Here is a 22,479-nt window from a genome sequence, read left to right as displayed (position 1 = left end):
CTGGTGGTCCTGGAGATGTTCTGGGGGGCTTTAGAGGGCCGCCCCGTCCCTGGAGGGGTCCAAGGCCACGTTGGATGGGCCTCGGAGCTCCTGATCCAGCGGGACGCGTCCCTGCCCGTGGAGTTGGAACCCCATGGGCTTTGAGATCCCCTTCCAACTCCAACCATTCCATGATGGAAACCAGAAGCTCAGGAACAGCCGATGAGTCCTTGGCCCGCTCCGAGCAGCCGGAAGCTGCCGTGGCAGCGAGGTGGGGCTGGATGGGCTTTGAGGTCCCCTCCCAACGCAAACCATTCATGGAATCATGGAGTCACCGGGTTGGAAAAGGCCTCTTGGATCATGGAGTCCAACCGTTCCTCTCCCGTCCCTCGGCTCACCGCGTTCTCCAAAACAGGAATATTTTGGCCTTAAAATGAGACTCCGTCAGCAGAGCGAAGGGCGACCGCTCGACCAACGGCGCCGTCTCTACGCCGTGAAGATCATTTCAGCCCCGGCGTTAAGATCAAACGTCTCTTGGAGGTGTTCCAGGCCACGTTGGGTGGGTCTCGGAGCATCCTGACCCAACGGAAGGCGGCAATGCCCATGGCGTTGGATCTGGATGGGCTCGGAGGGCCCTTCCAACCCAACGCGTTCCGCGATTCTATGACTTCGAGGGGGTTGAAACGCTTTTTCCCTTCGCCGTTTCTACAAAGAACCTTTCCAAGAACCTGGTGGCACCGGAGAAGGACTTTGTATCTCCTGTGCCTCAACCGATGGGATTTGTAGTGACAGCCAAAATCCTGGGATGGTCTTTCCTTTCTAATTAGGTAACGGCAAAAAATTAAACCTCATCCCGTTGGTCTCAGCCCAATGGTCCAAACGCTTCGGATCCCTTTGGAGCCTCCCTACCCTCCAGCAGGTCCACACCGGACACAGGACCCCTCTATTGACCCCCAGAACCCCACTAAGACCTCCAGAAGCCCTTTAGGGACCCCCAGGAGACTTCTTGAGACCTCCCAGAACCCCACTAAGACCCCCAGAAGCCCTTTAGGGACCCCCAGGAGACTTCTTGAGACTCCCAGAACCCCATTAAGACCCCCAGAAGCCCTTTAGGGACCCCCAGGAGACTTCTTGAGACCCCCAGAACCCCATTAAGACCCCCAGAAGCCCTTAGTGGACCCCCAGGAGACTTCTTGAGACCTCCCAGAACCCCACTAAGACCCCAGAAGCCCTTTAGGGACCCCCAGGAGACTTCTTGAGACCTCCCAGAACCCCACTAAGACCCCCAGAAGCCCTTTTGGGACCCCCAGGAGACTTCTTGAGACCTCCAGAATCCCTTTAGGGACCCCCAGGAGACTTCTTGAGACCCCCAGAAGCCCTTTATGGACCCCCAGGAGACCTCTTGAGACCACCCAGGACCCCACTAAGACCCCCAGAAGCCCTTTAGGGACATCCAGGACCACACTAAGACCCTCAAAACCTCTCTAGAGGCCCCCAAGACCCTACTAAGACCCTCCAGGACCCCTCTAGGGGCCCCCAAGACCCTACTAAGACCCCCAGGACCCCTCTAGGGACTCCTAAGACCCACCTAGGGTCCCCAGGTCCAGTCTAGGACCCCCAGGTCCCCTCTAGGGACCTCCAGGACTCCCTGAAACCCCTCTAGAGACCCCCAAAATACCTCTAGGAACCCCAAAATACCCTCAAGAGCCCCCCAGGACCCCTCTAGGACCCCCAGAACCCTTTTAGGGACGCCCTCAGGACCCCTAAGACCCCTCTAAGGTGCCCCAGGTCCAGTGTAGGACCTCCAGGTCCCCTCTAGGGACCCTGAGGACCCCTTGGGCCCCCTCTGAAATCCCACCAGGGACCCCCAAGACCCCTTCAAGACCCCCAGAACCCTTTCAGGGACGCCCTCAGGACCCCTAAGACCCCTCTAAGGTCCCCCAGGTCCAGTCTAGGACCCCCAGGTCTCCTCTAGGGACCTCCAGGACCCCTTGGGACCCCTCTGAAATCCCACCAGGGACCCCCGAGACCCCTCTAAGACCCCCAGGACCCCTCTAGGGAACCCTCTCTCGGGACAGAAGAACGGAAGGGATTAGCACCTGCGTCAGGGATGGTCCTGAGCTGCTGTCCCTCAGCTCCCTTTGTCCCTCCCAACCCTTCTCCAGTTCTTCTCAGTGAAACCCAAACCCAAACGCTGGAGGATGTCATAGAATCATGGAATGGTTGGAGTTGGAATAGACCTCAAAGCCCATCCAGTTCCAACCCCGTCCGCGGGCCGGGACACCTTCCGTTGGATCGGGTTCCTTCACTTCTCACTTTCCCATCAAACCAACAACCAAAGTGTCGTGGTGGGATCTTTATACCGTTGGGTTCTCGGCTGTTCAAAAGCCAACGGCGTCCAATCAAGGTGGGAATATCTTCATGGTCTTAACCATGGTGGGAAAAGCCACGAGATCACAGTTCCCTTAAACCAAATCACCTTTTGGGAAAACTAACGGGATTTTAGCGGGTATTTACAGCACCGATGGACGTTGGTGGTCCAGAGGCGTCAACTTGAGATGTTCCTCAACGGCCACTGCAGCCCTTAAGACACTTCATCACTCTCCTCTTCCCGTTCCTTGTTCTTCTTCTTGTCCACTTTGTACTTGAGGCGGCGGAGGGGATCGGTGATGCTTCTCCTGGTCCAATCCTCCGGATCCTCGGCCAAGAGAAAATTCCGGTCTACCAGCTCGGCGGCCTCTTGCCAGTTCCGGAAGCAGGCGGGACCCACGCGTTGGATCTCCTCCACGGCGTTGCCGACGATTACGTCCCCGCTGGGCTTCAACACCACCACCACCGGCACCTCGGATACGGCAAAGCGCAGCTCCAGCTCCCTGTAAGGCCAAGCGGGAGGAACCTCAAATCGGGAAGGGTTTAGGGGTTCCCATCGCTCCCCATCCTCACCAGACGGTGCCCATGGTGGACGCGGTGCAGAGCGACGCGGAGCCCCGATGGAACCCCTTCATTTGGCCATGACTGGTAATCAGAATCATGGAATGGGTTGGGTTGGAAGAGACCTCCAAGCCCATCCAGATCTGATTCCATGGGCAGGGACACCTCCCGCGGGTTCCTGATGCTCCGAGGCCCATCCAACGTGGCCTTCAACACCTCCAGGGGTGGGGCAACCAGGGCCACGATGGGGAAGTCGATCCCGGAACATGGAATGGTTGGGTTGGAAGAGACCTCCAAGCCCATCCAGATCCAATTCCATGGGCAGGGACACCTCCCATGGGATCCCATTGCTCCGAGGGCCATCCAACGTGGCCTTCCACACCTCCAGGGATGGAGGAACCGGGGCCACGATGGGGAGGTCGATCCTGGAACATGGAATGGTTGGGTTGGAAGAGACCTCCAAGCCCATCCAGATCCAATTCCACGGACAGGGACACCTCCCGCCGGGTCCCGATGCTTCGAGGCCCATCCAACGTGGCCTTCAACCCCTCCAGGGATGGAGCAACCACTGCTTCTCTGGGCAACCTGAGCCTCTCCACCCTTCCAGGAGAACCTTTCTCCCCAAGATCTCATCTCCCTCTCCCCTCTTGCAGCTCCAACCCCTTCTCCTCTCCCTGTCCCTCACCCAGAGCCCCTCTCCAGCTCTCCTGGAGCCCCTTTCCACGCCGGAAGCTGCTCTAAGGTCTCTTCTCCAGCTGAACAACCCCAACTCAGCCTCGGACAGAAGGTTCTCCAACCCTTGGATCACCTCCATGATGAGTTCTCCTCATCCCGAGGACTCCAAAACCAAACGTTGGGGCTCCAGGTGGGTCCTCCAGAGCGGAGCAGAGGGACGGAATCTCCTCCCTCCGCGCTGGTCCTACGGCGTCGGATGAAACCCGGGATCACGTTGGGCTTTCCAAGCTGTGGAGCTTCTCCTCCCTTCATTTTGCCCTTCTTTATTCCCACCCTATTCCGAGGTTACGAGCAACGCATGAGGGCTCCCAACCCACTTCCCACTCCATTTCCCACCTGGAAGGAATCGGGATGAAAAAAACCCCATCCCTAAAAAGTGCGACGGAAAGAAGACGGAATATTTTCGCTCTCTAAATAGGCGGAATATAAACAATTTTTTTCCCATTCACACTACGCCAACGGCTCCGCTTGGGGATGGAATAGAGGGAAAAGGGCTGGAAAAGAGGGAATATCAACCCCCCACCCAACAGACGATGGAAGGACCACTGGGAACGTCAACCCCCGCCCAAGAGATGATGGAAGGACCACCGGGAACGTCAACCCCCGCCCAAGAGACGACGGAAGGACCACCGGGAACGTCAACCCCCGCCCAAGAGACGACGGAAGGACCACCGGGAACGTCAACCCCCGCCCAAGAGATGATGGAAGGACCACCGGGAACGTCAACCCCCGCCCAAGAGACGACGGAAGGACCACCAGGAATGTCAACCCCCGCCCAAGAGACGACGGAAGGACCACCGGGAACGCAGGATCCTCGAGTGGCGCCATACCTTTTGAAGGCATCTCCGAAGGGTACGGCCAACCAACGCTTGGGCATGCTCCGAAGGAAATCCCGCTGCTGCTCCTCCGTCTCATCCCGGGATACGTAAACCAAGACGAGCTGCGAGGAGCGCTCGACGTAAAACTCATCCGTCAACCGTAAGAAGAAATCCTTGAGGAGCGCGGAGAACCGCCGGCAGCGCGGACACCGCGATGAGGCGAAGTAGAGAAGTACAACCTTGTTTTCCAGCGCCCGGTTCAGCTCGCGCTCCGTCTCCACCTCGTCTTCGTCGCCGTTGGCCATCAGGACCTTCCCGGTGAAGAGCGCGGCCATGGGAAGGGGTGAAGGCGATGGAGCCGGAGGTGGGGATCCGGAGAACGTTCCGCGCGGGAACGGGTGAGGAGACGCGGATCACTCCAAGCACTCCTCAATCGCAACAGCGATGGCGGCTGTTAATGCCGCCGGATTTGCCGGAGCACCACATAATCGGCTTAAATGGGAAGGGCAGCGACCGGGTCGGGGGCGCCGGAGCTGGAGGGGACGGAATCGGGGTCCGGAGTTGGGGGTCACGGGGGGTGCCGGAATCGGGTTCCTGGAGTTGGGGGTCACGGGGGGCGCCAGTACTGGGGTCCCGGAGTTGGGGGTCCCGGCGGGTGCCAGTATTGGGGGTCTCAGAGTTGGGGGTCCCGGGGGGTGCCGGTATCGGGGGTCTCAGAGTTGGGGGTGCCGGTATTGGGGGTACCAGAGTTGGGGGTCCCAGGGAGTGCCAGTATGGGGGGTCTTAGAGTTGGGGGTCCCGGGGGGTGCCGGTATGGGGGGTCTCAGAGTTGGGGGTGCCGGTATTGGGGGTACCAGAGTTGGGGGTCCCAGGGAGTGCCAGTATGGGGGGTCTTAGAGTTGGGGGTCCCGGGGGGTGCCGGTATGGGGGGTCCCAGAGTTGGGGGTCCCAGGGGGTGCCGGTATTGGGGGTCTTAGAGTTGGGGGTCCCAGGAGGTGCCGGTATCCGGGGTCTCAGAGTTGGGGGTGCCGGGGGGTGCCGGTATTGGGGGTCTCAGAGTTGGGGGTCTCAGAGTTGGGGGTCCCGGGGGGTGCCGGTATCGGGGGTCCCGGAGTTGGGGGTCACGGGGGGTGCCAGAATTGGGGGTCTCAGAGTTGGGGGTCCCGGGGGGTGCCGGTATTGGGGGTCTTAGAGTTGGGGGTCCCGGGGGGTTCCAGAACCGGCAGCGCCGCCCTCAGCCAATGGGATCACTCGGTGGGCGGGTCCAGCGTCTACCGGTATCGCCCCGCCCCTTCGCTTTGATTGACAGGGGCTTCGTCCAATGGGGGTCCGGCAGCACCGCCCTCAGCCAATAGGAGCTCTCTGGGGGAGGGACCAGATGCTACAGGTCTCGCCCCGCCCCTTCGCTTTGATTGACAGGGGCTTCGTCCAATGGGCGACCGCAGCACCGCCCTCAGCCAATGGGAGCTCTCGGTGGGTGGGGCTGGAGGGCTGCAGGGTCGCCCCGCCCCTTCGCTTTGATTGACAGGCGCATCGTCCAATGGGCGTTCGCAGCCCCTCCCTCAGCCAATGGGAGCTCTCGGTGGGTGGGGATAGAGGGCTGCAGGGCTCGCCCCGCCCCTTTGCTTTGATTGACAGGCGCATCGTCCAATGGGCGTTCGCAGCCCCTCCCTCAGCCAATGGGGTCCGCCGGGGGGCGGGTCCGGGGCGGGTCCGGCGGCGGGAGCGGAGCGGCGGGAGCGTCGCAGCCCCCGCGCGGGGCCCGGAGCCCGCACGATGCACCCGGCGGGGCTGTGCGCCGCTTCCCTCGGCTCCCTCGGGCTCCTGCGCCTCCTCGGCGCTCCCTGGCCCTGGACTTTGGCCGCCACCGTCGGGGTTTGCCTCGGGGGCGGCGGGTGGCGGCTCCTGCGGCTCCTCTACCGGACGGCGCCCAGAGACGTCTTGTAAGGGGGGGCGGGAACGGGGCTGAGGCGGGAGGGGGGGCGGGGGGTCCTGGGAGGTCCTTGAGAGGGTCTATTGGGGACTTGAAAGGGGTCAGGGGTCATGGGAGGGGTCGATTGGGGTCCTGGAAGGGGTCGGGGGGTGCTGAGAGGAGTCAGGGGGTCCTGGAAGGGGTACATTGGGGTCCTGGAAGGGGTCAGGGGGTCCTGAGAGGAGTCAGGGGGTCCTGGAAGGGGTCCATTGGGGTCCTGGAAGGGGTCAGGGGGTCCTGAGAGGGGTCAGGGGGTCCTGGAAGGGGTTGGGGGGTGCTGAGAGGAGTCAGGGGGTCCTGGAAGGGGTCCATTGGGGTCCTGGAAGGGGTCAGGGAGGATCCAGGCTGGAAGGGGTCCTGGAAGGGGTCCATTGGGGTCTTGGAAGGCATCAGGAGGTCATGGAAGGGGTCAGGGGCGTTCTGGAAGGGGTCCACTGGGGTCCTAGAAGGAGTCAGGGGGTCCTGGAAAGAGGTCAGGGGAGAATCCAGGCTGGAAGGGGTCAGAGTGGTCCTGGAAGGGCCCTGGAAGGGGTCAGGGGAAAGCCCAGGCTGGAAGGGGTCCTGAAAGGGTCATGGAAGAGGTCAGGGAAGAATTCAGGCTGGAAGGGGTCCTGGAAGGGGTCGGAAGGGGTCCTGGAAGAATTCAGGCTGGAAGGGGTCCTGGAAGGGTCCTGGAAGGGGTCGGAAGGGGTCCTGGAAGAATTCAGGCTGGAAGGGGTCCTGGAAGGGCCCTGGAAAGGATCAGGGGGTGCTGGAAGAAATGGTGGCAGGGGGATCAAGCCTGGAAGTGATCGGGGGGTCCTGGAAGGGGTCAAGGGAGGATCCAGGCTGGAAGGGGTCCTAGAAGGGGTCAGGGGGGTCCTGGAAGGGGTTGGAAGGGGTCCTGGAAAGGATCAGAGGGTGCCGGAAGAAATGGTGGGGGGGGGATCCAGCCTGGAAGCAATTTGGGGGTCCTGGAAGCGATCGGGGGGGGTCGTGGAAGGGCTCATGGGGCGATTCCGTCCGCTCTGTCCCCCGAGCGCTCCGCAGAGCGCAGCCGCTCCGCAGCGTTCTCCCCCTCTTTGGGCCACGGCCATCGCCACCTTCGGGGGGGGAGGGGGGGTTTATTTTTTAGACCTCGGTGAGGGTTTATTCCGGAGGATTTAAGGGCTTTGGCATTGCCAACTCCGCTGGGGTTGTCACTGTGCTTTGAGGAGCCGTTTCCTCCCGGGAATGGTGACAGAACCCAACTGGGTGGAATGAAACCCTTTGGAAAGGTTTCGGAAGCGCCGCTGGGCAGTAAAAAGGCTCTTCTGTTCCGCCTTTGGCACCGCTCGGCGCTCGCCTCGGCCCTGACCGTTGCCAACAACTTCTTTCTGGAGCACAATCCTCCCCCTTTTCCCGAAGCTCCGTCTTTCTCTGTCACGAGAACTCCAGGGATTCCCAAGCTCTAATATTAAATGTCCTTCCCGGCTCTTGGGGACTCTTCCAAACTCTCATTGCGCAACGTTTTAAAGGTGGAAAAACCCCCCATCCACTGCCTCGTGGCTTTTCCCACCTCCGGGAAGGGAATGTGATCCCATCCGTGTGCCCGGAGCCGCTCTCGGTGGTTGGATAGTGGTGGTCTTTAATGGATTTCTCTTTGGATCCGAGGGATAAGCGTTAGGCAAAGGCACGGAGGCAACAGGTCGTTCCCTCCCGGATGATGGGATCCCATGGATCCGTCTTCCCATGCCAAGGTTTAAATTCCAGCTGGTGCTTTGGAGGCTTCGAGCAGAGCTGCATCAAGAGAAGGATGACCGGGGAGGGGATCCCACCCCTCTCGGCTCTTCTCCGTGAGACCTCATCTGGAGGATTGGGTCCGGCTCTGGAATCTCCAAGAGAAGAAGGAGATGGAGCTGTTGGAACGAGCCCGGAGGAAGCTCCGAGGATGATGCGAGGGCTGCAGAACCTCCCGTCCAAGGCCAGGCTGGGAGAGTTGGGGTTGTTGAGCCTGGAGAAGGCTCCCAGGAGACCTCAGAGCAGCTTCCAGTAGGGAAAGGGCTCCAGGAAGGCTGAGGAGGTGCTGTTCCCAACCTTCTGGAGTGATGGGATGAGGGACAATGGGGACAAACTGGAGAGGGGAAGGTTTAGGCTGGACATGAGGAGGAACTTCTTCACCGTGAGGGGTGGGGAGACCCTGGAAGGAGTTGCCCAGAGCAGCGGTGGCCGCTCCATCCCTGGAGAGGTTCAAAGCCACGTTGGATGGGCTTTGGAGCCCTTGATCCAGCGGGATGTATCCCTGCTCGTTGCCGGAGGTCAATATTGGATGATCTTCAAGTTCTCTTCCAACCCAAACTATTCTATGATTCTAATTAGCGTTGTAAATGAGGGAAGACCACAAAAAGCCCCACGAGAAGAGTCCGCTTTGTTCCTTTAAGGAGCAGTTGCTGTTCTCGGCATCGAATATCCCGGATAGCGTACGGTCCGCTCATCTCCTGGGCAAAAGGAGAAACCTTTGGCTTTGTTTTCTTTGGAGCAGAGCCCTGCGTTATCACGGAGGAGGTTTGGAATGTTTTCAGGTCTCCAGGGATGGACGAAGAGGCACAAAGGTGCTGCGAGATGTCCCGGCAGGAAAAAGCGCTTCCCGTACGGAGAACGTTCACTTCCCGTCTGGGTACCAGCAGTGGTTGCCAGGTCTTTGCTTTTAGGAGAGGAGGAGATGTCCTTAAAAGATGGAGTTTACCCAATTTAAGAGTTGGCCGTGTTGGAAGGAGGATTCCCTACGGATTACAGTGCGGAAAAAGGGCGACGGACACTGCGGATGGTGTTCACGTAGCTGTGGGTTTGTGGAGAGCAACAGGGATTCCACGTTCTGGGGCATCCGGATGTCCCATGACGGGGAGGTGACAGCGGGGAGTGTCCTGGGTGTCCCACCAAGGAGGACACGTGTCCTGGGTGTCCAACAGGGAGGACGTCCTTCCTGGATGTCCCACCAAGGAGGACACGTGTCCTGGGTGTCCGACACGGAGAACATGTGTCTTGGGTGTCCCACCAAGGAGGACACGTGTCCTGGGTGTCCGATGGGGAGGACGTCTGTCCTGAATGTCCCAGCAAGGAGGACACGTGTCCTGGGTGTCCAACAGGGAGGACGTCCGTCCTGGATGTCCCAGCAAGGTGGACACGTATCTTGGGTGTCCCAACAAGGGGGGCACATGTCCTGGGTGTCCAACGGGGAGGATGTGCGTCTTGGGTGTCCCAACAAGGAGGACACGTGTCCAGGGTGTCCAACAGGGAGAACGTCCTTCCTGGATGTCCCACCAAGGAGGACCCGTGTCCTGGGTGTCCAACAGGGAGAACGTCCTTCCTGGGTGTCCCACCAAGGAGGACACGTGTCCTGGGTGTCCCAACAAGGAGAACGTTCATCCTGAGTGTCCCAGCAAGGAGGACACATGTCCTGGGTGTCCGACAGGGAGGACGTGCATCTTGGGTGTCCCACCAAGGAGGACACCCATCCTGGATGTCCCAGCAAGGAGGACACGTGTCCTGGGTGTCCCACCAAGGAGAACGTTCATCCTGGGTGTCCCACCAAGGAGAGCGTGTGTCCTGGGTGTCCATAGGGAGAGCGCACGTCCTTCCCACATCCCTTTTCCTTTGGAATTGCTCTGGAATTGACGTTGTTGTGCTCTTTCTCCACTGCAGTGGCCTCTCAGTGCTGCTACGAGTCAAGTACGAACTGCGAAGGCATCAGAAAGCCAAGAGCACCATCCCCAAGATGTTCCAGGACGTCGTCCAAAGGCACCCGGACAAAGTGGCTCTTATTTACGAGGCCACCGGTGAACAATGGACCTTCCGGAGGCTGGATGAATATTCCAACGCCGTAGCTAACTTCTTCTACCAACAAGGCTTCCACTTGGGGGACGTCATCGCCATCTTCATGGAAAGCCGTCCTGAATTCGTCGGCCTCTGGTTGGGGATGGCGAAGATCGGCATCGAAGCGGCTCTCATCAACTTCAACTTACGGTTGGATTCGTTGGTTTATTGCGTGACGGCTTCGGGCGCCAAAGGTGTTGTTTTTGGAGGAGAACTCTCTGCAGGTGAGGCTCCGGGTGGGACCTCGCGGCCAACTCAACTCTGGCGTCGTTTTCAAGGCCAAAAACGACTTTTTTCCGTTGTTTCGCAGCCGTATCCGAAGTCAACGGGATGTTGGGGAAGAACATGGTGAAGTTCTGCTCTGGTGATTACGACGCGGCTGCCGTTCCTGCGGACACCAGGCATCTCGATCCTCTTCTGAGCGCTGCGTCGAAGTCGCCTCCGGCTCCGATCCCGGCCAAGGCTTTGGATGGTAATTCCAGCTGTGAATTTTCTCTCTTGGTGGGATGGGGGTAAAGTGAGAGTGAAATGAGGGACCGGAGCAGCTCAGAGGGATGAAATCATCCCAGTTTGAGCTCACGGATAGAAGAAAGGAGGAAAACGAGAAGGAAAAACCTCCCAAATCCTCATTCCGAGGGCTTCAGTGTTGAGTTTCCTGTTGTTGGAAGCTCCTGAGTTTTAACGCAACGAATGGATTTGGTGCCTTTTGGAAGGCAACTCCTGAGTTACAGGTGAAGAGCCGCCGGAAGGTGTGTGGGAGGAGCAGGATTTGGCCCCGCTCCCCCATCTTTGCCCACCCACCTGCTCGATCCGTGGTATTTACAGCCTGGCTGATTTCCGGGCCAGGAAAACCTTTCCTTGGAATGTGTGTGTTGGCAAAGAGGAGAAGTTCCGGTGGGTTTAGGATTCAGGAAAGGGGAAGGATAACACCAAGTGGTCTCCGGTCCATATTTTGGACTGTAAAACTTAATTAAGCGCTTCTTAAAGCGGCTCTGTTGGAAGATATTGGGAAGAGAATCCTTTAGATTCTATTTTGCGACGGTGGAGCTCCAGGAATCTGCGCTCCGGTCAGGCCCAGGTCAAGATCTTCCTTCTCCATGGATTTGGAAGGAATGTCTGACCCGGAAAATGAAGGGTTTCCAGGGTTCTCGGAGCTCGGCAAACGTCATTCCTTAGATCCACTGTTACGGATGCCGCGTGGCTTCTCCATCGGCTGCGACTCCACCGTCTGGAAGCCGTTCCTCAGCCGCAAACCCCACAGAGGATATCTTTGAGTTGTTTGGAGCCATCTCCGATACCTCTTTTCCATTCTTTCAGATCGCCTCTTCTACATCTACACCTCCGGAACCACGGGAATGCCCAAAGCCGCCATCGTGGTGCACAGCAGGTGAGGATCTGGGCTGAATTTTTCCCCTCTTCGTACCAGGAAGGCCCCAAACTTCACGTTTGAGGACTCGTTTTGTCTCACAGGTATTACCGGATCGCTGCCTTCGGATATTACGCCTACAGAATGCGCCCGGAAGATGTTCTCTACAACTGCCTTCCGCTCTACCATTCCGCCGGTAGGAGTCCTCCTCCTCCTCGGAGGTGGAATGGAGGCGTTGAGCTCCTCAGAGCAGTTCCTTCATCCATCCCTGTCCGGGAATGGTCAGAGTGATCCCAGCGATGCTTCTTTCTTTTTTTCCAGGTAACATCATGGGAGTCGGACAATGTCTAATCCACGGCCTCACCGTGGTTATCCGTAAGAAGTTCTCAGCCAGTCGCTTTTGGGATGACTGCCGGAAATACCGTTGCACGGTGAGGGCTCTGCCGGTAATCCGTTGCTCCGCTCGGGAATGCGACTCATCCCCAATCCATTCCTCATCCCGACACCGCGGCCTTTTCCGATTGTTGGCGCCGTGTGATTGTGGGCTTTGGGATCCCCTTCGTCCTCTGCTTTGGTGTAAAGTTGACAAAGTTAAATGAGACACTGAGGCAGTCGATGGCTTTGCTGCTCTGCTGCAATTTAAACGCCCGGAGATTCTCTGCCAAAGAATTCTGACGGCCGAGAAACATCGAGGGGTGTTGGTGTCCACATCACCTTCTAATTTAAGCGGCTCCTTCTGCTCCTCCGTGTTTGTCCCTTCCCCCACCGGCAGCGTTTAGAGCCAAGAGCAGATCTCCGCTCCCGGTAATGGCATCTCCGTCCCCCCGGTAACACGATCCCCATCCCTGGTAACCAGATCTCCATTCCTGGTAAGGAGATCTCCATCCCTGATAACCGGATTCCCATCCGTGGTAACGGGATCTCCATTCCTGATAACGAGATCTCCATCCCTGGTAATGGGATCTCCATCCCTGGTAATGGGATCTCCATCCCTGATAATGAGATCTCCATCCCTGGTAACGAGATCTCCATCCCTGGTAACGAGATCTCCATCCCTGGTAACGAGATCTCCATCCCTGGTAACGGGATCTCCATCCCTGGTAACGAGATCTCCATCCCTGGTGGTGGGATCTCCATCCCTGATAATGAGATCTCCATCCCTGATAATGAGATCTCCATCCCTGGTAACGAGATCTCCATCCCTGGTGGTGGGATCTCCACTCCTGGTGGTGGGATCTCCATCCCTGGTGGTGGGATCTCCACTCCTGGTAGTGGGATCTCGGCTCTGCCTGCAGTTCATTTGGCCAAGTTCATGGTTTATGGCTGGTTGCTCATTCCCCCCCTCTTTCCGGAGGTTCCAGCGCATCCGTGGAAGCCCAAGAGCTCTTCTTGATCTTCGTCCACTCTGGTTTCCTCCTGAGCTCCTTCCTGACTCTGTTTTACCTCTTTCTTTTTGTGCCAAGAAGCACCGGCTTCAGAGAGTCATGGAATGGGTTGGGTTGGAAGGGACCTCAAAGCCCATCCAGATCCAACGCCACATGCAGGGACACATCCCACTGGCTCAGGGCCTCCAAGGCCCATCCAACGTGGCCTTCAACCCCTCCAGGGATGGAGCAGCCACCGCTGCTCCGGGCAACGCATTCCAGAGCCTCCCCACCCTCCCAGGAGAACATTTCTCCCCAAGATCTCACCTCGATCTCTCCTCTTTTAGCCCCAAACCCCATCCCCTCATCCCATCCCCGATCCAGAGGGCTTTCCTGGAGCCCCTTTCCATCCTGGAAGCTGCTCTAAGGACTCCTCGGAGCCTTCTCTTCTCCAATCCTGCCCTCGTACGGGAGGTTCTCCTCCAGCCCTCGCGTCGTCTCCGGGGCTTCCTCTGGAACTCACCCCAACAGCTCCATCTCCTTGAATTCGCAAAAACCGATTCAAACTCTTTGACTTTCCCATTTCCGCAACTTCACCGTTGGCTTTTCCGGGACCGTTTGAGGTTCCTCCAAAAACCTGAGCCGTTGGTTTTGTGTTTGTTCCTTCAGATTATTCAGTATATCGGAGAAATCTGCCGGTACCTCCTCAACCAACCCGTCCGAGACTCGGAAACCCAACATTGCGTCCGGTTGGCGGTGGGCAACGGTTTGAGACCCACCATCTGGGAGGACTTCACCAAACGCTTCCAAATTAAGCAGATCGGAGAATTCTACGGAGCTACGGAATGTAACTGCAGCATCGCCAACTTGGATGGAAAGGTGAGGGGTACGTGAGGAGGAAAAACTCCACCGGTTCCTCCAAGTCTTTATGTCCAAGCTGGGAAGGAGTTAAAGCGGTGGTGAGGAGGAGGTGGCAGACGCCAAAAAAAATTGGGTTAAAACTCCCATTTTGGGTGAATTTGATGGTAAATGGAAAAGGAGAAAAGACGGTACCGTTCCCCGGAAGCAGCAAAGCAAAACTTGGAGCCGTTACCTTCAACCGTGGGGTTGGTTTCTTTTTTCCATCTCTTGGAAGGTCGGAGCCTGTGGCTTCAACAGTCGGATTTTGCCCAACGTTTATCCCATTCGTTTGGTGAAGGTCAACGAGGACACGATGGAGCTGATCCGGGATTCCAGAGGGCTCTGCGTTCCCTGTCGTCCGGGTGAGCATTAACCGGGACGGATCAGGAGCAGCTTTATGGTCCTCAAAGAACCGTAGGATGAGCTTTGGTTGGTTGAGGGTTGGTTCAATCCCGGTTCCTTGAAACTGGATGAGCTTTGAAGGTCTCTTCCAACCCAAACTATTCGATGCTTCCTTCCTCCGCAATCGGAGCGGCTTCGGGAGCTGATGTGGAGGAGGTTCAGCTTGACGTGACCTCTGGGTGTCATTCCGTGCAGGAGAAGCGGGATTGCTCGTCGGGCAGATCAATCAGGAGGATCCGCTGCGGCGCTTCGATGGTTACGTCAACGAGAGCGCCACCAACAAGAAGATCGCTTGCAACGTGCTCCGGAAAGGAGACCGAGCCTATCTTTCGGGTATGAATTATGGAGGTTCTTCAGACAAACGGTGGTCTCCAGAGACATAAATCTGGGATGGAAAACCAATTTGAGGGACCTCCAGGAAAGCTGGGGAGGAGCTTTGGATCGGGGATGGAATGAGGGGATCGGTTTGGAGCTGCAAGAGGGGAGATTGAGATGAGATGTTGGGAGATTGAGATGAGATGTTGGGGAGAAACGTTCTCCTGGGAGGGTGGAGAGGCCCTGGAATGGGTTATCCAGAGTTGTGGTGGTTGCCCCATCCCTGGAGGTCTCCAAGGCCACGTTGGATGGGGCTTGGAGCCCATCATCCGCTGGGAGGTGTCCCTGCCCGTGGAATTGGAACCGGATGGGCTTTGAGGTCCCTTCCAACCCAACCCATTCCATGATTTTGGAGAGGAATCAATGATCTGAAAGATCTTTTATCCAACCCGAATGGTCCTCTGAGCAGAAGTGTTGGCGCTTTGAAGGTCGCAGCAGTTCCAGATGTCATCAAAAGCCACGTTTGAGAGGAAGGGATTCTTTTCTTTGTCCTTTTTTCTTTCTCCCACGCGGAAGAGCAGCGGCGCAGGTGCCGAAGTGGCCACACGGAGCGGAACCCGGATCTGAAGGGTAGTTTTGGTGTCTCCTCTCCCAGGAGATGTGTTGGTGATGGATGAACTCGGCTACATGTACTTCAAAGATCGAAGCGGGGACACCTTCCGATGGAGAGGAGAGAACGTCTCCACCACCGAAGTGGAGGGAACGTTGAGTCACATCCTCAACCAGACGGACGTGGCGGTCTACGGAGTGGAGGTTCCAGGTAAGACGTCGACTTGGAGCTCTCAGAGCTTGAGGAGAAGGGAGAACATCGGGGCGACTTGTGCCGGATTTGTGTCGGAACGGGTGGAAAACTGTCGCTGTTGTAACTGGATGTCTAAAGATATCCGGACCAGGAGCTCGGGGTGTTTCTTCTGACCAGCGGTGAAGCTTTGGGTCATGAAACGGTTCGTTTTTACGTGAGCTGTGGCGAAGCTCTGGCTGTGAAGAGGCTCTTCCATGGGTGCAGAGGCCCATACGTCCCTGAGGAATCCGGGCACGGGGTGGGATGGAGGTCAGAGAGGTCCCAGGATGGGATGGAACGGCCGCTGTAGACACCTCGGGTGAACCCACTCCTTGTAGTCCTTTGCCTTCAGTTCTGATCCGGTGGGAAACCAGAACTGGTGGAGCTTTCGGAGCGGCTTCAGCTTTGGCCAAAGGGATGGAGGCTCTGGTGGTGGCGGTGGGATTTCTTTTGGAGCCTTTGTGCTTCCTCTTGAGAAGACATAGAGGGGAAAAGATGGAATCCCAGAGCCGGAAGGACCCCACGTCACACACCGGAGAATGGTCAGGCAGCTTTGGATCCCTCCCAAGAAGGGAGATCCCACACCTCCCGCGGGCGGTGGGGTCCACGATCCTTCATCCACACAGCAAAGCAGCTTCTCCTCGTGTCCAGGTGGAACTTCCGAAGCTCCGGTTTGTGGCCGGTGCCCCTTGTCCTGGCGCTGAGCACCTCTGGGCAGAATCCGGTCCTCTCCTCCTGCTCCTCATGCTTTGGATACGGAGCAGCGCGGATGGGACCTCCTTCTCTGCCTTCTCCTTTCCTCCACTCCCTCATCTCCGTCCCCTCGACGGGGCTTTCTCCGGTGGTTCCTGGTCCTCGGGGAGTTGAGGAACCCAGAGCTGGTCCCAAACTCCATCTGGGACCTCCTTAGGGCTGAGCCGAGGAGGAGAACCCTCACCTCCTCCCCGGTGGCTCTTCTCTGCGCACTGCAGGGCCCGACCCCGGCTCAGGTTGCCTCAGTTTCCCTCATCTCCACAAAGCTCTTCCCCATCTGGTCATTTCCATCATCTCCTGATGCTTTGAGTCATCCTTTCCTCGACGCAAAGCTTTGCGCTCGTCCTGGTTGAACTCCGTGAGGTTCTTCCATCCATTCCTGCTTTGCTTTTTCTCTTCCAGGAGTGGAGGGCAAAGCGGGAATGGCAGCGATCGCAGATCCCACGGCCAAGATCAACCCCAACGTTCTCCACCAGGCGCTCCAGAAGGTCCTACCGCCCTACGCCCGACCCGTCTTCCTCCGCCTTCTGCCCCAGGTTGACACCACAGGTATCGGCCATCTCCAAAGGAACTTGGAAGCATTTCTACCCCATTCCAGGTGGGAATAAACGTCCCCACAGAGGGACCACGAGGAGAAATGACGATTGGAGCTCAGAAGGAACGGCCAATTCCCAACTCTTGCACCGAGAACCCATGACCAGAGGAGGGGGAACGTCCCACTCCTGATCCCTTTCTGTTGCTCCGCTCCGAGGCGGCTCCTGTTTGGCGGTTGTATCCCACCGCTTTCCACTTCCCGGGAATTTTCCTGGATCTCAGCCTGGTCCTGAGAAGTGAGAATTGAGACCTTTAGGAAGTTTCCACCGCCTGAGATCCAATTGAGACCTTTAGGAAGTTTCCACCTCTTGAGATCCAGTTGAGACCTTTAGGAAGTTTCCACCACCTGAGATCCAATGGAGACCTTTAGGAAGTTTCCACCACCTGAGATCCAATTGAGACCTTTAGGAAGTTTCCACCACTGGAGATCCAATTGAGACCTTTAGGAAGTTTCCACCGCTTGAGATCCAATTGAGACCTTTAGGAAGTTTCCACCACCTGAGATCCAGTTGAGACCTTTAGGAAGTTTCCACCACCTGAGATCCAATGGAGACCTTTAGGAAGTTTCCACCACTTAAAAATTAGAGGGAACGCCCGCGATTTGCCGGATTTGGGGGTTTTTTTCTGCCGAGAGCTTTGATTTCTTTCTCCTCTTTTGAAGGAACCTTCAAGATCCAAAAAACCCGTCTGCAGCGAGAAGGCTTCGACCCCCAACAGACATCCGATCGCCTCTTCTTCCTCGATCTCCAGATGGGAAAATACGTCCCCCTGGATGAGTGCCTCTATGAAAGGATTTGCTCGGGAAAAGCCGCTTTGTGAACCGCTCGCGTTGAGTATCGTCGAGAAAAAAAAACGCCATTCATGGGTGGTTGGAAAACACCGGAGTCCCTTCCGAGGGCACCGCCTCCCGGGCTGCTCGTTAACCCTTCCGCCTCGTTAACTCCCCTCTTGCCTACGGAACGGCGTCGCAAGGCCGGATTTCCCTCCGGAATGAGGGAAATGGCTTCGTTCCACCCCCTCGGCCTCGTTAACGGCGACACTTTGGTTCTGCCCCCTCGGCCTCGTTAACGGCGACACTTTGGTTCCGCCCCCTCGGCCTCGTTAACGGCGACACTTTGGTTCCGCCCCCTCGGCCCCGTTAACGGCGACACTTTGGTTCTGCCCCCTCGGCCCCGTTAACGGCGACGCCTCCGTTCTGCCCCCTCGACCGCATTAACAGTGACGCCTCCGTTCCACCCCCTCGGCCTCGTTAACGGTGACACTTTGGTTCCGCCCCCTCGGCCCCGTTAACGGCGACGCCTTCGTTCTGCCCATCGCCCAATTCCTCATCCTCTCAACCCATCGTCCATCCAATTCCTCTTCCACCCAATGTTCAACCCATCACCCATCACCCAATTCCTCTTCCACTCAACCCCTCAACCCTCCAATTCCTCTTCCATCCAACATTTGACCCCTCAACCATCCAATTCCTCATCCACTCAACCCATCGTCCATCCAATTCCTCTTCCACCCAACATTCAATCCATCGTTCATCCAATTCTTCTTCCACCCAACGTTCAATCCATCACCCATCGCCCAATTCCTCATCCACTCAACCATTGTCCATCCAATTCCTCTTCCACCCAACATTTGACCCCTCAACCCTCCAATTCCTCTTCCACCCAACGTTCCACCCATCACCCATTGCCCAATCCTCATCCACTCAACCATCGTCCATCCAATTCCTCTTCCTCTCAACCCATTGTCCATCCAATTCCTCTTCCACCCATTGTCCATCCAATTCCTCTTCCACCCAACGTTCCACCCATCGTCCAATTCCTCATCCACTCAACCATTGTCCATCCAATTCCTCTTCCACCCAACATTTGACCCCTCAACCCTCCAATTCCTCTTCTTCCACCCAACGTTCCACACCCCCCCGTTCTTCTCCGGCTCGGTTGGATGGACACTGGTGGAGACCCACCTTGAAGGCCTCACAGACGTCCATAGAGACGTTGACCCCACAGCTTTTCTCCCGTCTCCTGTGGTCGCTCCACGCAGAGACGGCCGCAGGCGTTGGTCAGGAAGGACTCCCCATGGAGGAGGTGGAGCTTCAGGTTCTCCTCAGGGGTTATAATTTATAGGAGAGATTTATTTGAAGTATTACAACATATAAAAACTACAGAAAGTCGCGATTCCCACCTCGTACAGCGCAGCGTAAAAAGAGGGAGCGAAGGCCGAAAGCCACAGCTCAGCCCGGGACCTCCCACCAGGACCACCTCGGGGATGGGAGGGTCCCACCAGGACCACCTCGGGGAGGGTCTCAGCAGGACCACCTCTGGGATGTGAGGGTCCCCCCAGGACCACCTCTGGGATGGGAGGGTCTCAGCAGGACCACCTCTGGGAGGGTCCCACCAGGACCACCTCTGGAACGTCCCACCAGGACCACCTCGGGGATGGGAGGGTCCCACCAGGCCAAGGTCAGGGAGGTCTCACCAGGACCACCTCAACCACTCTGGGACCTCCCACCAGGACCACCTCTGGGACGTCCCACCAGGATCACCTCTGCGAGGGTCTCACCAGGCCAAGGTCAGGGAGGTCTCACCAGGACCACCTCGACCACTCTGGGAGGGTCCCACCAGGACCACCTCTGGGAGGGTCTCACCAGGACCACCTCTGGAACGTCCCACCAGGACCACCTCTGGGAGGGTCTCACCAGGACCACCTCGACCACTCTGGGACCTCCCACCAGGATCACCTCTGGAATGGGAGGGTCTCACCAGGACCACCTCTGCGAGGGGTCTCAGCAGGACCACCTCTGGGAGGGTCTCACCAGGACCAGGTCTTGAGGGGTCCCACCAGGAGGAGGTCTGGGAGGTCCCACCATGACGAGGTCTTGGGAGGTCTCACCAGGACCAGGTCTTGAGGGGTCCCACCAGGCCGAGGTCGGGGAGGTCCCACCAGGCCGAGGTCAGGGAGGTCCCCCCCAGGCCAAGGTCAGGAAGGTCCCACCAGGCCGAGGTCGGGGAGGTCCCTCCAGGCCGAGGTCGGGAAGGTCCCACCAGGCCGAGGTCGGGAAGGTCCCCACAGGCCGAGGTCGGGGAGGTCCCACCAGGCCGAGGTCGGGGAGGTCCCACCAGGCCGAGGTCGGGAAGGTCCCACCAGGCCGAGGTCGGGGAGGTCCCACCAGGCCGAGGTCGGGAAGGTCCCACCAGGCCGAGGTCAGGGAGATCCCACCAGGCCGAGGTCGGGAAGGTCCCCCCAGGCCGAGGTCAGGAAGGTCCCACCAGGCCGAGGTCGGGGAGGTCCCCCCAGGCCGAGGTCAGGAAGGTCCCACCAGGCCGAGGTCGGGAAGGTCCCCCCAGGCCGAGGTCAGGAAGGTCCCACCAGGCCGAGGTCGGGAAGGTCCCCCCAGGCCGAGGTCAGGAAGGTCCCACCAGGCCGAGGTCGGGGAGGTCCCACCAGGCCGAGGTCGGGGAGGTCCCCCCAGGCTGAGGTCGGGAAGGTCCCACCAGGCCGAGGTCGGGGAGGTCCCACCAGGCCGAGGTCGGGGAGGTCCCACCAGGCCGAGGTCGGGCTTTGGGGGTCCCTCAAGGCTCTGCCCTGGGGGGTTGGCGCGGCGGTGGTGGCGTTGGACCATCACGGACAGCAGCCAGAAGACAGAGACGAGCGGAGGGGGCGGTGGAGGCCACGCCAAGTGCCGCCCCCAGTGCCGCCCCCCACGGACAGGAATCCAAACCCACCCCAAAACCTCGAGGAAAAGGAAGAGAAAGAAAAAGGGGTTCAAAGAAATCAGTGCATGGTTGGAGCCCTCGTGCTGGCGGAGAGCCCGCGCATCAGCCCACCGTCTCCATGGCCTCCACCTTCATGGATCCCATCTTCTCCATGGCCTCCACCTTCTCCATAGATCCCATCTTCTCCATAGATCCCATCTTCTCCATGGCCACCTCCACCTTCTCCATGGCCACCTCCACCTTCTCCATGGCCACCGTCTTCTCCATAGATTCCACCTTCTCCATAGATTCCACCTTCACGGCCTCCACCTTCTCAGCAGCGTTGAGCTCTGAGGAAGAGCCATTGAGGAGATGAAGACGTTTCTCCCCCCTCAAAGCCGAGGGATCCCCCCAAAACCCACAATCCCTTCCCCTTTTCTCCGAGGAAGGATGGAGGGACGGCGCCGTCGGAGCCAACGCCGCTTGGCGACGCTACGTACCCGCCATGGCTTCTTTCAGCTTCGCCGTGACGCAGGATTTGATCTCCAGGCCGATGGCTTTGGCGAGGGGAGGAGGCACCGCGTTACCGACCTGCGAGAGAGGGGAAGGCTTCTGGGGGGCTCTAGAGGGGTTCTGGGGGTCCCAGAAGGCTTCTGGGGGGCTCTAGAGGGGTCCTGAGGGTCCCAGAAGGCTTCTGGGGGGCTCTAGAGGGGTCCTGAGGGTCCCAGAAGGCTTCCGGGGGGCTCTAGAGAGGTCCTGGGGGTCCCAGAAGGCTTCTAGGGTTCTCTAGAGGGGACCTGGGGGTCCCAGAAGGCTTCTAGAAGGGTCCTGGGGGTCCCAGAAGGCTTCTCGGGGGCTCTGGAGGGGTGCTGGGGGTCCCAGAAGGCTGTTAGAGGGGACCTGGGGTTCTCTAGAGGGGTCCTGGGGGTCCCAGGAGGCTTCTAGAAGGGTCTGGGGACTTCTAGAAGGCTTCTCGGGGGCTCTAGGTGGGTCCTGGAGGTCCCAGAAAGCTTCTCGGGGGCTCTAGAGGGGTCTTGGAGGTTCCAGAAGGCTTCTCGGGGGCTTTAGAGGGGTCCTGGGGGTCCCAGAAGGCTTCTAGGGTTCTCTAGAGGGGTCCTGGGGGTCCCAGAAGGCTTCTAGAAGGGTCCTGGGGGTCCCAGAAGGCTTCCAGGGGGCTCTAGAGGGGTCCTGGGGGTCCCAGAAAGCTTCTAGAAGGGTCCTGGGGGTCCCAGAAGGCTTCTCGGGGGCTCTGGAGGGGTCCTGGAGGTCCCAGAAGGCTGTTAGAGGGGACCTGGGGTTCTCTAGAGGGGTCCTGGGGGTCCCAGGAGGCTTCTAGAAGGGTCTGGGGGCTTCTAGAAGGCTTCTGGGGGGCTCTAGAGGGGTCCTGGGGGTCCCAGGAGGCTTCTAGAAGGGTCCGGGGGCTTCTAAAAGGCTTCTGGGGGGCTCTAGAGGGTTCCTGGGGGTTCCAGAAGGGTTCTAGAAGGGACCTGGGGGTCCGAGAAGGCTGCAAGAGAGGTCCTGAGGGTCCCAGAAGGCTTCCGGACGGCTCTAGAGGGGTTCTGGGGGTCCCAGAAGGCTTCTGGGGGGCTCTAGAGGGGTCCTGAGGGTCCCAGAAGGCTTCCGGGGGGCTCTAGAGGGGTCCTGAGGGTCCCAGAAGGCTTCCGGGGAGCCCTAGAGGGGTCCTGGGGGTCCCAGAAGGCTTCTGGGGGGCTCTAGAGGGGTCCTGGGGGTCCCAGAAGGCTTCCGGGGGGCTCTAGAGGGGTCCTGGGGGTCCCAGAAGGCTTCTGGGGGGCTCTAGAGGGGTCCTGGGGGTCCCAGAAGGCTTCTAGAAGGGTCCTGGGGGTCCCAGAAGGCTTCTGGGGGGCTCTAGAGGGGTCCTGGAGGTCCCAGAAGGCTTCTAGAAGGGTCCTGGGGGTCCTAGAAGGCTTCTGGGGGGCTCTAGAGGGGTCCTGGGGGTCCCAGAAAGCTTCTAGAAGGGTCCTGGGG

General features: G+C 58.7%; 3 protein-coding genes across 6 annotated transcripts; 1 reads left to right on the top strand and 2 right to left on the bottom strand.

Moving 5' to 3' along the window:
• Positions 1–1,843: 1,843 nt before the first annotated feature.
• On the bottom strand, positions 1,844–19,118 carry NXNL1 (nucleoredoxin like 1). 3 transcript variants are annotated; one of them, XM_009556724.2, is made up of 2 exons: positions 4,476–5,019; positions 1,844–2,852 (listed from the first exon to the last, which is right to left on the bottom strand). In XM_009556724.2, the coding sequence occupies exons 1-2, from the start codon at positions 4,796–4,798 to the stop codon at positions 2,564–2,566; spliced, it is 612 nt and encodes a 203-aa protein (XP_009555019.1). In that variant the 5' UTR covers positions 4,799–5,019; the 3' UTR covers positions 1,844–2,563. The 3 variants fall into 3 exon arrangements, 1 of the variants encoding a protein (XP_009555019.1); XR_008447435.1 differs by lacking the exon at positions 4,476–5,019 and adding an exon at positions 18,765–19,118 and having other exon boundaries at positions 2,715–2,852; XR_008447436.1 differs by lacking the exons at positions 1,844–2,852; positions 4,476–5,019 and adding exons at positions 12,073–12,198; positions 18,765–19,118.
• Positions 6,165–17,868, top strand: SLC27A1 (solute carrier family 27 member 1). Of its 2 annotated transcripts, none has more exons than XM_054051875.1 (12): positions 6,165–6,406; positions 10,096–10,490; positions 10,577–10,738; positions 11,584–11,653; positions 11,737–11,828; positions 11,954–12,063; positions 13,666–13,875; positions 14,195–14,258; positions 14,494–14,631; positions 15,269–15,433; positions 16,610–16,756; positions 17,463–17,868. In XM_054051875.1, exons 1-12 carry the CDS (start codon positions 6,240–6,242, stop codon positions 17,618–17,620), a joined length of 1,878 nt encoding a protein of 625 aa, XP_053907850.1. In that variant the 5' UTR covers positions 6,165–6,239; the 3' UTR covers positions 17,621–17,868. The 2 variants fall into 2 exon arrangements, with proteins under 2 accessions (XP_053907850.1, XP_053907849.1); XM_054051874.1 differs by having other exon boundaries at positions 14,132–14,258; positions 17,463–17,866.
• Positions 19,119–20,228: 1,110 nt separating the features above from the next.
• Positions 20,229–21,248, bottom strand: LOC104068072 (uncharacterized). The gene is made up of 2 exons (XM_054051889.1): positions 20,994–21,248; positions 20,229–20,843 (listed from the first exon to the last, which is right to left on the bottom strand). Exons 1-2 carry the CDS (start codon positions 20,998–21,000, stop codon positions 20,617–20,619), a joined length of 234 nt encoding a protein of 77 aa, XP_053907864.1. The 5' UTR covers positions 21,001–21,248; the 3' UTR covers positions 20,229–20,616.
• Positions 21,249–22,479: the final 1,231 nt, after the last annotated feature.

The sequence above is a fragment of the Cuculus canorus genome, chromosome 30 (assembly GCF_017976375.1).
Source record: "Cuculus canorus isolate bCucCan1 chromosome 30, bCucCan1.pri, whole genome shotgun sequence".
Taxonomy (NCBI): Eukaryota; Metazoa; Chordata; class Aves; order Cuculiformes; family Cuculidae; genus Cuculus; species Cuculus canorus.
Note: the sequence above shows the minus strand (reverse complement) of the source record. Positions and strands in the feature narration are given on the sequence as shown.